At 40.4% G+C, this 14,411-nt stretch overlaps 1 protein-coding gene across 4 annotated transcripts in view; it reads right to left on the bottom strand.

Annotated features, from left to right (window-relative positions):
- The window catches only part of mtmr14.S (myotubularin related protein 14 S homeolog), an 81,499-nt gene that overhangs the window by 19,199 nt on the left and 47,889 nt on the right, over window positions 1-14,411 (bottom strand). For all 4 annotated transcript variants that reach the window (XM_018259765.2, XM_018259766.2, XM_018259767.2 and 1 more), the window contains 4 exon segments: window positions 12,609-12,682; window positions 10,682-10,740; window positions 9,291-9,429; window positions 7,707-7,886 (listed from right to left, as the gene is read on the bottom strand). In XM_018259765.2, the coding sequence (XP_018115254.1) occupies window positions 7,707-7,886; window positions 9,291-9,429; window positions 10,682-10,740; window positions 12,609-12,682 (452 nt within the window).

Below are 14,411 nucleotides of genomic sequence, written 5' to 3' on the forward strand. Positions count from 1 at the left end.
CGATATCGTGGCCAGATATCAATCGGGAAGACCCGTTGGAAGCCCCCATACACGGGCAGATAAGCTGTCAAATTGGTCTAAACAACCGATATCAGCAGCTTTATCTGCCCGTGTATGGCCACCTTAAGTCATGTCTCAACAGGAGGGATGGTAAATATTATAAACAAAGTCTTTACAACATATGGCTTCTCAAACTACTCTAAAAAATTTTGTTTGGCATGCCATACCTGTAACAAATATAATGTCCAAGGTGCTCTGCATCCCAAACCAGGGCGGTTTCCACCAGCAACATACTCATTTTAGATTTTAGATCTGCATGGCTTTTATCAAACTCAATAAATGGGAGAACAAGAAATATTGCCTTTTAATTCTAGATGTCTTTTCTAGATGGGTGGAGGCTTTTCCATTACCCACACCAGATGCCCTCAGTGTGACCAAGGTACTAACAAAAGAGATTATTCCACAATTTGGGAGAGCACATCTATAGTGATAATGGTTCCCACTTCTTAAACTAGATCATCACCCAACTAACAAAACCACTGTGCTTATCATCCACAATCAGCTGGGTTAGTGGAAAGGCAAAATGGCATATTGAAAATTAATGGAGAAAACAAAAATGATATGGGTACAGTGCCTGCCTGTAGTATTATTGGCTATAAGAATTACTCCCAGCCACAGCTTAGCCAATTTCAGACCATTGAGGAAGAGGCAGATCAGAGTTTGGCCGAATATATGTGCAGAATGTTAAATAAACAAGAGCTTCTTACTAAAAATCCTCTTCCAGATACCAGAGAGCCCATCCCAACAGAACTTGTGAAACCTGGAGACTACGTTTGGGTAAATGTAATAAAGAGAAAGAATTGGGCGGCTCCTTGGTGGGAAGGGCCTCATCAGGCTGTCCACCCCCAAAACCCCCTTCTAAAACCCACTGCTGTAAAAAATTGCAGAAAAGGGTGTCTGGGGTACATGCCAGCCATTGTAAACTAGTGAAAAAACTAGGGCAAGCGGTTAGGGAACCCAAATACGCCTTTTGGTACAGTCTGACTACAAAGGGGGCTCTCTCCACTAAGGAGGGGCCGTCTCAACGACAGTGAAGAAACATGGGACTATTTGGGAGCAGCAGCAGAAGTAGGGAAAGAATAGAACCATATGGTACCTGGACACCATCCTCAAGATGGGGTTGTGCAGACATGTTAGCATTAATAACTTTTTTATCTTATTCCCTTGGCTCTTCTTCCCATTACATCAAAATGCCACCACTCACAATGATACACACTCGGGGGAGCATCCCTTACTCCCAAGAAATAGGACTCCCCGGAGTGAAGGTACCACAGACAGACAGGATTGGGGACCACCTCCCAAGTGTTATTCATATCCACCTTGGAGCAAACCTCTAGACATTACCATTATCGAAGGAACCACCACCACAGTTGAATTCGATGCCTGTGATGTAATTCAGTGTGCTTGCTTCCTTAGAGACCGCTAGATCCTTTGCCACGGAAAACAAGTATATGTGCATTATCACACACTCCAACCCCAGACTAAAAGCCCTGGTTGGTCCACAGTCTGGTGAAGTACAGATTCCCAAGGGTGGGAGATAGCACCGTGGGTAGGAGACTTAAAGAAATTCATGCAGCAGCGAATCTCCATGATAAAGAAAACCCCATCTGCTACCTGCACTACCAAATCATGTAACCCACTACTCCTAACCATTAAAATCTCCAAGACCAGATTCTATTTGGTCTTGGGTTTACTATCACAGGAACAGACCCCATGGGATTAATTAATGTAACCATAAAATGTGATTCCACAAATCCATTCCTCAAAGAAAACATCTCTGTCTCTGGTATTCTGAGCCCAGACCCTGAGAGGAGGGTGACCCAACCTCACCCTAGAAAGAACTTTTGAAATAGAGACGTGTCCCCGAGGGGAACGAGTGGTTAAAGTGGGTCACATACACGGCCACTGGGGAAGGGAAACTGCTTCGCTTGTGCAAAAGCACGGCCAGCCCTTGGTACAGTGCCATTCCCGCTAAACCCTGATAATGACTTAGAAGGGTTGCAGTGTGTGTATAAGTTATATACTCAAAAGCAACCCAAAACTGTACCACCCTGTCCTTTCTCTACCCTGCTAGCCCTTTAAAAGATTTGCCACCTGCCATTACAGTATATGCAAGTAACCACACCTGTTTCCATAGTCAAGGGCATGGTCAGAAATTACAGACACTGCCAGCTACTATCTGTGCCCACAATATAATTCTGACACCGAACGATACCACATTTAAAAAAACTATGGTTTCAGGACCACCTGAATGTACGCGCAGATATATGGTGGTTATGTGGAGACATGAAATTGCCCCCATTGCTCCCGAGTCTCTGGAGTGGGAGCTGCTGTTTGGTACAACTGATATTGCCTTTCTATGCTTTTCCTGTAATCTCTATTTCACACGTACCAAGATTGGAAATAATTCACCCCTCCAAACGAGAAGTCCTAAAGGGACTTTCGACAATCATGTATACATTGATGCTAGATGCTATATCTCAGATGAATATAAGTCCGGAAATCAAATCACCGCTGGTTTTGAATCCTTCCTTGCCTGGTGGACGACTATAAACAAGAACATCGATTGGATCAACTACATCTACTACAACCAACAGAGATTTGTCAACTTTACTGGTGATGGACGTAAAGGTGTAGCAAGTCAACTGGAAGCCACCTCCTTGGTTGCTTGGCAAAATCGTTCAGCCTTGGACATGCTTTTTGCAGAGAGAGGTGGCGTATGAAAAATCTTTGATGACATGCACCTTCTTTCCATATAACACGACTCCCGATGGGAGCATCACAAAGGCCTTGGAAGGACTGACTATGCTATCTAATGAACTGGCAAAAAACTCTGGGATATCCAACCTTTTCTCAGACTTGGTTCAGGAAATGGAGCGGACAGTGTGTTAATTTCAACTGCCATACTTGCAGCTATTTTGGTAACCTGTGGGTGCTGTTGCATCCCTTGTATTAATGGCTTATTGCAGTGTCTTATTGATACTATCCTTACTGTAAACAGTAAAGGGGATGTAAAGGCAAAATTAAAATCCAATACAAATCTCTGCACAGTCGCCGACTGCTCTACAGGGAAACAAACAAAGCTGCTTGAGTTCTGCATGGCTGGGAAGTAAGGCGGGGGCTCCCCCTGCTGTTCATAAGTATGTTTCCCTGCAGAGCAGTTAGGGGCCGTCTGACAATTCCTATCCACAGCAGTAAATGAAGGGAGAATTCCACTGCATTCAGTCAGGTTTCTTATAAAAACGGTACACATTTTTTAATTAAAGTATATTGGAGATAGGTTTCTTTTCCATTAAAGAAAGTAAAAATGAGATTTTATTTTTTTGCCTTTACATGCCCTTTTACATGCCATTTAAAGACCTTTGTTCACTCCATAGATACAGGCAATGTCTGCATTTGGCATTGCAGTATTCATATTCATGAGGGGTGGGTGGATGGCGGCACGTAGGATTCGCCGCTACTGCAACCAACCTGTCCCATAATTTGTGCATTATTCAAGGATTTTTATCCAACGTGAGATGCAGAGAGACACTGGACACTCTTGCACCCCTCACTGCACATGTATCTTGGGTGTCAGACAATGAGTCACAATATCTCAGTACATTTTGACTACTCTAAACAAAGCAAATACTGTAATCAGTCTAAATCCATAACTGGCTGGTACAATGAAGATTGCGGTGCTATTATTATATACCATGTTCTCTGTTCACCTATCGTACCATATTGGCAACCCTTTATGATCTATCACGGCACCTCAACACTACCAAAGCAGGCTCAGAATTACAGCTTCATTAGCTGGTTTTGCAAAGATAATTAACCAAACAGCTCAGATTAATTTTAGCACAATTTTGAACACAATGTGAAAAGAGACTGCTGATGAATATTTATTTTGGATAACAAAGGACTATCCCTAAGCGCTCTAGAAGTTGGGGAAAAAAACAACTTTTACCAAACTTTTAAAAGCTTAGCTATGTTTTGGAACCCAAATTAACCCATGGATGTACAGCCTTGGCCAATAGGCACAAACCAATATTTCTTATTCCCCTCGTAATTAACAATTGGCATGATGCAGACAACGCCCGAATTCCATACCTAATGAAGAGACCTACGGGACCCCAAAAGCTTGCATTTTGTAATCTTCTTACATTTGGTGTATTGTAGCCTGACAATGACGACCAATATGTGTATACAGGTATGGGATCTGTTATCTGGAAACCTGTTATCCAGAAAGCTCAGAATTACGTAAAGGCTGTCTCCCATATGCTCCATTTTATCCAAATCCAAATTTTTATAAACGATTTCCTTTTTTTAATAATAAAACAAAACCTTGTACTTGATCCCACCTAAGATATAATTAATCCTTATTGGAAGCAAAACCAGCCTATTGGGATTAGTTAATGTTTACATGATTTTCTAGTAGACTTAAAGGGGTTGTTCACCTTTAAGTTAACTTTTAGTACATTATAGAATAGTCAATTCTAAGCAACTTTTCCATTGGTCTTCATTATTAATTTTCTATAGTTTTTGAATTTTTTTCATTCTTCATCTGACTCCTTCCAGCTGTCAGATGGGGGTCACTGACCCCACCTCAAAACAAATGCTCTGTACGGCTACAAATGTATCGTTATTGCGACTTTTAAATACTCACCTTTTTATTCAGGCTCTTTCCTATTCATATTCTAGTCTCTTGTACAAATCAATGCATAGTTGCTAGGGTAATTTGGACCCTAGAGACCACATTGCTGAAATTGCAAACTGGAGAGCTGCTGGATGAAAAATCTAAATAACTCAAAAACCACAAGTAATAAACAATGAAAACCAATTACAAATAGTCTCAGAATAACATTCTCTATGTCTTACTAAAAGATAACTCAAAAGTGAACAACCCCTTTAAGGCTGATCCAAATTACAGAATGATCCGTTATCCGATCATTCTGTATAACAGTTCCCATACCTGTACTATGGATATCGTATGATTCATCAAATGAGCAGGTTTGTACATTTAATTTGCTGATGCTGCCTTCTTTTTGAAAGTTGCAAAGTACTTGTGCTCTGATCTGAGGGAGACTCACACTTAAAGGTTCATTTACTTATGCTCTTGTCTCAAGTGCACACAATTAAGCCTCTTAGTGCTCCTTCTTAAAGTTGGCCCGTAAAGACATGCAAATATAGGGATAAAAAGAAAAAAGGTCTTAAATAAAACTTTCAGTTGCATTCCAGATTTCTGCAAATCCCTGCATAATGCACAGTGGCATGCACGCTTAAAGAATGCCTTTTCTTTTTCATTCTCTTTACTCCCATGTACTGAATCTGGGCACATGCAGAAGACGGAGGAACAGACATAGCTGTTGAATAATATTAATTTCTGCTAGCTTTTCGGTCTTCACAATCAGAAAATCAAGATACAGTACAATGCATTAGTAGGAAGGTTCCAGAGCATATGTCTGTATTATCAAGCACTGACCTGTTACATGTGCCCTAAATAAAGGGTATACCCCTTCTGTTAAAGGTGGTTCATTAGTCTCTGCTGCCACCATCAGTTTTTCGTGAAGGGAAAATGTATATTTCCTCTTCAGAAATAGAATTAAAGGGATTCTGTCATGATTTTTATGGTGTTGTTTTTATTTCTAAATTACACTGTTTACACTTCAAATAATTCACTCTACAATACAAAAATTTAATTCCTGTACCAACAAGTGTATTTGTTTAGTTGTAATATTGGTGTGTAGGTGCATCTCAGGTCATTTTGCCTGGTCATGTGCTTTCAGAAACAGCCAGCACTTTAGGGTGGAACTGCTTTCTGACAGGCTGTTGTTTCTCCTACTCAATGTAACTGAATGTGTCTCAGTGGGACCTGGATTTTACTATTGAGTGCTGTTCTTAGATCTACCAGGCAGCTGTTATCTTGTGTTAGGGAGCTGTTATCTGGTTACCTTCCCATTGTTCTGTTGTTAGGCTGCTGGGGGAAAAGGGAGGGGTAATATCAATATAATATCAATATCCAACTTGCAGTACAGCAGTAAAGAGTGAATGAACTTTATTAGAGCACAAGTCACATGACTGGGGGCAGCTGGGAAACGGACAATATGTCTAGCCCCATGTCAGATTTCAAAATTAAATATGAAAAAATGAGTTTTCTCATTTGAGAAAAGGATTTCAGTGCAGAATTCTGCAGGAGCAGCACGATTAACGGATGTGTTTTGAAAAAAAAAATAATTCCCATGACAGTATCCCTTTAAAGGTAACATGATTGAGTGTGAGACCTGTGTTTTAACTGGCACAATGCTAATATAACCAATAAACACACTACAAATCTAGTTGCCGGGACAATCTATTAAAAAGCCAAACGGACAGTTATTGTTTCAGTAAATCTGTACAAATAGGGTAGGGCAAATAGCCACCAATGGTAACATAAGATCTAGTATTTTAACCAGGTGTTTAACCTCTGGACACTTCAGTCTAATTTGGATCCGAATAATGCTCTATCAAAATAAGAAGGTTAAAGGAAAACTATAATGCCCAAACAATGTAGGTCTCCATAAAAAGATATGTGCCATTGGGTAATCATAAATTGAAAATTGCCATTTTAAAAAATAAGGGCCGCCCCCTGGGATGGTACGATTTACGGTGCACACAAACATATCAAACAAACTATACTTGTTAGGTCACATGAGCCAATTAACAGACAGAGTTCTTAGGCTAAACAAACACTGAAACATACAGTCATATTTAAATGAAAAAGGACCAATCAAACGCATGTGTTTAACTGCCAATCCAAAATGAGGGCAGTAGTTGGAAAAGGACCAATCAAAAGCATTTTTAGAAAGGCAAATCCACAACAGTATCTAAACTACTTGATGGATATATCTAATCTGTAACCATGTTGTGGATTGGCCTTACTAAAAATGCTTTTGATTGGTCCTTTTCCAACTACTGCCCTCATTTTGGATTGGCAGTTAAACACATGCGTTTGATTGGTCCTTTTTCATTTAAATATGACTGTATGTTTTAGTGTTTGTTTAGCCTATCACTAAGTGCCCCCAAGGCACGAAATGCGTAAGGCTCTTGCTGTGATGTTTTTGCAGAAATAAAATCTTTTTTACTGCATCAATTCATGGAGTGTGGTCTGGTATGTGCCAGCCCTTCACTATAATCTAATTTGCAACAAATTGCCTCCCCGAGCTGAAGGTCTGGGGCTTGAGCACCTGGACCCCCCTTTTTTCTGGGTAAGTTGACCCCATTTATTACTATACTCGACACTGAACATTTTTTCTATAAGTTCAAGAGATGTAAAAGGGCAATATTTACTTAAATATATATTCCAGTTTGGTAAGACTCTTTATTATGCCACTTAATATGATATAAAGTGTAAGTTAAGTATTTATTTTTGGGGGGTATAGTTTTCCTTTAAGTTAAATTGCCAAGACGTGTGGCAGTGAGAGAATATTACTGAATGTGGTTCTGATCAGAGCACCCACAGGCTTGCACCAAAAGGCTACAGCTGTAAAGATGAATAAGGTGAGTATCTGAAGCCCTGCATTACAACTCTAGGGGTCAATACATGCTGGGCCCTTGTTCAGAGTTAATCCTCAATACCCCAAGCATTCGGCCAGGTTAAAAAGGGTCATGCGAATGGGTAAACACACCTGCGCTGCGGCACCTCAAGGGGGCTGCTCCCAGGTCTCAGGAAATGGTCTGAGTGGTTGGAGGAAGAGGAGCTCGATGACTTTGCTTCAATCACAGCTGGCTGGAGGGGGCGATCCTCGGCGGAAGACTGAGCTCGGTTCCAAAACACAGACTGCGGAGAGGAGGCATGGGTCTTCTTCCTGTAATCACAGGACACATTTATAAAGAGCTTTGCATGTAGGCCAGGCTCACAATGGCAAGACTAGCGAGTATGATTGATAATATGACATCACACTGTACATTTTAAAGGAGACCTTTTGTGTGGAAAAAAAGAACGTACCAGAGCATTATACTGATTTAGATATAGAAGAAATTGTGCTTAAAAAAGTAGTGTTTCAGGCTGAAATCCCTCCCTTCCACTTCCTGCTCCATGAACTCCCAGGCTGCGCAGGGGAGCACTGTAGGACAGGAACCAATCAGCGGCTAGCAGGACCTGATAGGGAACTGAAGGCTGTCTGTGCTTGTGTGACTGCAGGGCTGTGATTGGCTGTCCCCCTCCTACTGTGCTTCTGGCAGGGGCCGTTATGACACGCCCACCCCTCATTTGAAACACAGACAGGGACTAGGGTTGCCACCGGGCCAGTATTTTATCGGCCTGGCCGGTAAAAATTATGGTTGTTCCCAATGTAGGAAAAAAAGATAAATATATAGGAAGGCCGGTATTGTTTTCCAGAAAAGGTGGTAACCCTAACAGGGACCAGAGAACATCTATAGGGAGCTCCAATAATGGGGCTATTTTTAAAGATATTAATTTTTAGCACAATGTTACACTAACAGCACATATTATTCACAATTGCCTACAAAATTAGGCCATTTTCTTTATCCTTTATGTCTCCTTTAATGATTGAGCCCTCCAACTTACTGCCATTTTGCTGAAAGGAGACATATAGGATAAATGAAAAAACCCTAATTTTGTAGGCAATTATAAGTAATATATGGTGTTGCTTTTACATTGTGCTAAAAATTATTATTGGAGCTCCCTATAGATGTTCTCTGGTCTCTGTCCAAGGGGAGGGTCCTAATGGTCCCTGCCAGAAGCACAGTAGGAGGGGGAAAGCCAATCACAGCCCTGCAGTCACACAAGCAAAAACAGCCTTCAGTTCCCTATCAGGTCAACCTAGCTACTGATTGGTTCCTACAATGCAGTGAGCCGAGTGCCACTGGCTCCCCATCACAGCCTCGGAAAGGAGGAATAGTAGTAATTTTCAATACAGTAACCAGAAACAACTCTTTTCCATGCACATTCCTTCTATATCTGAACCAGTAAAATGCACTGGTACCATATTGTTTTTTACATAAAATGTCTCCTTTAAAGGGCAATGAAATCTGTGTCAATTTGTTTGGATGAAACAATCTATTCATAAACAAGCGCCACAGTACCTTGTTACGTCAGTACAAAAAAAAAAAAAAAAAAAAAAGAGGTCAACAGCTTGTGCTTCTTTTTAGGGCAATGGCACATTGTTTGACAAGAACAAATAGCATGCCGAGCTACTAACAATTGGGATGCATTGAGGGAGTCCTCAATGAATTTAGACATATCTCACCAAATGGCTTGGCCCTGATTTCCAAAGCTCATCAAGTCTACAGGTTCACAGTTAAAGTTTCCATAGGAGCCAGGGGAATCTTCAGTGATAACGGAGAAGTCACTGCTGAGACTGTTGGCACTGCCACGGTCCTTGCGTTCTGGGAATGAACAAACAAAATTCAGAGACAAAGCCAGTAACCTAACCCTATTCGCACCTATTGCGGGTATCCATAGGTCTGATACATGTGGGCAGTTTATGTGGCATTTAGGGCATATGTCTTAGTCCAGAAAGTTAAGGGTGTGCTTGATTAATAAAATATATTTATCAGCACAGTTTGTCAGGGGGAAATTTCATCCCTCTCTGTTCATTTCTATGGGATGTTCAGGAGAGTATTTATCAGTAAGTGAAAGTTCAACTGCCCCAAAAAAATACTAGGCAAGTTATTAAATTGCAGGGAGATTTCCCTCTACCAAAGTGTGCTGAGCTCTGTTTCAGCCATAAATTAACACACCCCTAAATTGCTTGGTGTAAGGGCCCTGGCAGATAAAGGAGATTAGTCGCATCTTTATTAATCCCCTCTAGGGATGCACCGAATCCAGGGATTCGGCCTTTTTCAGCAGGATTCGGCCAAATCCTTCTAAGAGAGCTAAGCCCTAAATATGAATATGGCTAAAAATGCCACATTTTACATATTGTACTTATTGCCCCAGCCTAAAGTTTCAGCTTGTCAATAGCAGCAATGATCCAGGACTTCAAACTTGTAACAGGGGGTCACCATCTTGGAAAGTGTCTGTGACACTCACATGCTCAGTGGGCTCTGATTGGCTGTTGAGAAGCTAAGCTTAGGGGTCGTCACTAATTATCCAGCAGAAAATGAGGTTGGTCTGTAATATAAGCTGATGCTACAGGGCTGATTATTAAATTCTGATGCTAATTGCACTGGTTTCTTTGCTGTCATGTAGTAACTATCTGTATTAATTACTAATCAGCCTTATATTGTGACATTTCTGTTCTATGTGTACTGTATATTGTGAGTGGGTCCCTAAGCTCAGTAAGGGACAGCAGCACAGAGCATGTGCAGTGAATCAGCAGAAAAGAAAATGGGGAGCTACTGGGGCATCTTTGGAGACACAGATCTGCTAAAGGGCTGTGGTTGCCTTGGGCTGGTACAGAAGCCCAAAACATAATGTACGACATTTCTAGCTACTTCTTTAGTTAGGCTTTAGTTCTCCTTTAAGGCCTGTCCTGTGGACTAAACAGCGACAGAAATACAAGTTGGGTTTATTCTACCTTCATTCTAAACAGACTGCAAGCATGTGGGATTCACATATGGGGTCAGCGTTCCACATTTATCAGTTTATAAATGTGCTACTTCCAGTTGCCAGGAGAATAAATGTAATGCCACCTACTCAGCAAACAGAAATCTTCCAGAGTTAACGCAGATTCACGAGGCTGGGAGCTTTTCCGCCTGTCAAAACAAAGACAATATTTTAAGTACGTGTTTTAATCATAACAGGAAAGGACACCATTACATTTTTTTCTGCCAACCTTATGATGAATGAAACTCTTACAAACACCAGAGAAATGCCAATAAAGGGCCACAATACCTTATATTTTTACTAGTATCAATCCCAGGCTACGACACTTGAGTCTATGGGGGCTTGTTCAGGTGCTTTGCCTTGTCCAACCATTTACTGCTTCTGTGACAACCTAGGCCCCAAATTCTAACCTCCCTCAGGCCTAGTATTGTGTTTTTTATACTATACAGGTATGGGACCTGTTATCCAGAATGCACAGGACCTGTGGGTTTTCTGGATAAGGGATCTCATTATAATAATGTTATTATTATATTATACTAAATTAAACATTAAAGGGGTGGTTCACCTTTCAGTTAACTTTAAGTATGTTATAGAAGGTCAAATTCTAAGCAACTTTTTCATTGGGCATCATGTTTAATTTTTGATTAATTTAGTTTTTGAAGTATTTGCATTCTTCTTCCCTGACACTGACCCCATCTAAAAAAAACAAATGCTCCGTAAGGCTACAGAACCAGGGGTATAACTACAGAGGAAGCAGACCCTCCGGCTGCAGGGGGGCCTAGGAGGTATAGGGGGCCCCATGAGACCTAAATAATGAGCAATTTCAACATATATTGGTAAAACAGGGCAATCTCTGCATATGTTGGGCCCTACAATTAATTTGCTGTGGGGCCCAGTAACATCTAGTTACTCCATTGTACAGAACTATTGTTATTTCTACTTTTCATCACTCATCTTTCCATTCCGATCCTTTCCTATTCACATTAGTCTCTTATTCAAATCAATGCAAGGTTGCTAGGATCATTTGTACCCTAACAACCAAATGGCTGAAACAGTAAACTGGAGAGCTGCTGATAAAAAAAAGCTAACTAACTCAAAAAACACAAATAATAAAAAATTTAAAGCAACTGCAAGAATATCACTCTCTATGCCATACTAAAAGGTAATTTAAAGGTGAACAACCCCTTTAAATAGACCAAATAGGCTTGTTTTGCCTTCAATAAGGATTAATTATATCTTAGTTGGGATCAAGTACAAGGTACTGTTTTATTATTACAGAGAAAAAGGAAATCATTTTTAGAAATTTGGATTATTTGGATTAAAAGGAGTCTAAATAAAACAGCCTGTATTTTGGAGCTTTATGGATAACGGGTTTCCGGATAAAGGATCCCATACCTGAAACAAGAAGCCAGAAGGAGATGTAGCCTAACAGTAGGGGTGGAATGATGTTATTGAAGGTATGTTACTTTCCATACATTTTCTCAGTTCTCCATAAGAGACACCATGAATAATATGTGCCCATATACAGATCCCCCTGCACTATGCCCAGTTCGCCCCACGGTTAACTTGGAATTCACATAAATACAGTGAATAGATGATGATGATGAATAGCCCACTCCCTTTGTAGACATTTCTTAGGAAAAATTAAATCTGAATCTGCAAGCAAAATGGTGATTTCTTTACTTTTTTAAATATCATTATATTTATTCAACGATCTTTTAGCAAGAAAACCTCTTTTAAGGATAATGTCCTATTTAAGTGAAGATTTTGCTTTCTTGAAAAATAGAGGAAAATTCCACGGAGTGCTGATGAAATTGGAATCAGGAGCAACACGTGCTTTCATATACACACACCTCTGTGTGCAGCAGGTCCCAGCCCGGGAACCTTTCCAGCGGAGAATAAATTAAATAAAGTGGGTCAGGACACTAGAGGCTTCATGGCCTCCATCGATATCCCCAAGCTGGTTCTGCTAATGAGGTCAGATGCTTTTTATTCTCTCTCTGAGTTGGGCCCTTACCGTGTTTTCCTGCCTGAAGAGGAGAACTCTTCTGAAGTGATGTGCTTCAGAAAATTGAAGCAGAAGAAGAATACCTGGTTGGTGGGGAGAGAGGAACTGTGTCAGAGTGTGCCGAGCATCAGATACAACGGATCAGATTCAGTTTGATGGATGACTTAAAGGAGAACTAAACTCTAAAAACGAATATGGCTAAAAATGCCATATTTTATATATTAAACCTATTGCACCAGCCTAAAGTTTCAGCTTGTCAATAGCAGCAATGATCCAGGACTTCAAACTTGTCACAGGGGGTCACCATCTTGGAAAGTGTCTGTGACACTCACATGCTCAGTGGGCTCTGAGCAGCTGTTGAGAAGCTAAACTTAGGGCTCGTCACTAATTATCCAGCAGAAAATGAGCTTCCCCTGTAATATAAGCTGATGCTACAGGGCTGATTTTTAAATTCTAATGCTAATTGCACTGGTTTCTGTGCTGCCATGTAGTAATTATCTGTATTAATTACTAATCAGCCTTATATTGTGACATTTCTATTCTATGTGTACTGTATATTGTGAGTGGGTCCCTAAGCTCAGTAAGTGACAGCAGCACAGAGCATGTGCAGTGAATCAGCAGAAAAGAAGATGGGGAGCTACTGGGGCATCTTTGGAACACAGATCTTTACTGCTAAAGGGTTGTGGTTGCCTTGGGCTGGTACAGAAGCCCAAAACATAATGTACTACCTACTTCTTTAGTTAGGCTTTAGTTCTCCTTTAAAGAGACAGTATAAAAAAACCTGGAAAACAAAACAGGCTATTTTTGGGTGCAAGTCACACTTATTTTAAAAACAGTTTTTTTAAAAAATAAACGTTGATTAAACCACTTTTTAAAACACATTTTATATTTATCTATCCACATATATAGAGAGGCATATTTACCATATAAGCACTTGAGGGCCTGTGCCTAGGGGGATGCTGCTCAGATGCCTATATACAGTTTATATAGATATACTGTATATACACAGAGGAGTGATAATGATATAGGCAGACAAGGTGCTCGGATGCCTATATATGCCTATAAGATATCTTTTGGGGGTAAAAGTTTGGAGGGGTAGGGGGTTCCTTCAGCAGTTGGTGGGCAAAAATGATGTCAAGCCAACTGATGTAATTGCTCATGAGCTAATGGGCCCTCACAGGTCTGGTGTTTAGGGGAGCACCAGAACTAAATATGCTACATCTCTGCCGAGACTGAAAAGTCTGTTAAACAAATTACCACTTTGCAAAGACCTGTGAGTGCAGTTTAATGTGATATATATATCTTTAAAACATCTTCAGACCCTTAGTTGTATGCAAAGACAATGAATGCCTTGTATTTTGCTCTACAAATGCAATCATTTTAGGTATTCCTAATCTTACAGAACCCCATAATGCCCAGCAAGCAAGTCCGTTTCTTTAAAAGATGCCAACTGATTTGGAAAGCCCCAAATTATATTACATAAATGTATTCTCCCTCCAACGAAGTAGACAATAGGGTTAATTTCCAAATAAATTAGAATTTTCACATTTTTTGAATTTGAAATTTTGAATGTGAGATTTATCACACCTGGAACCTGGAAACTGTTCGAATTCGATACTTTGCCACCTAAAACATGGCGAGTTCATGTAAAAGGTCAATGGCAGAAGACCCTTGCACTATTTGAAGATGTTAATTGCTTCCTGACATTCGGAGGAAAACTCAATTCGAATTTGATTTGAATTGTGGAGTGTTCGTATTCAATCGAATATCAGACGTTCGAGTTTTTTCTTAAATAACCTCCCATTCCAGTTG

This window comes from Xenopus laevis, chromosome 4S (genome assembly GCF_017654675.1).
Source record: "Xenopus laevis strain J_2021 chromosome 4S, Xenopus_laevis_v10.1, whole genome shotgun sequence".
Taxonomy (NCBI): domain Eukaryota; kingdom Metazoa; phylum Chordata; class Amphibia; order Anura; family Pipidae; genus Xenopus; species Xenopus laevis.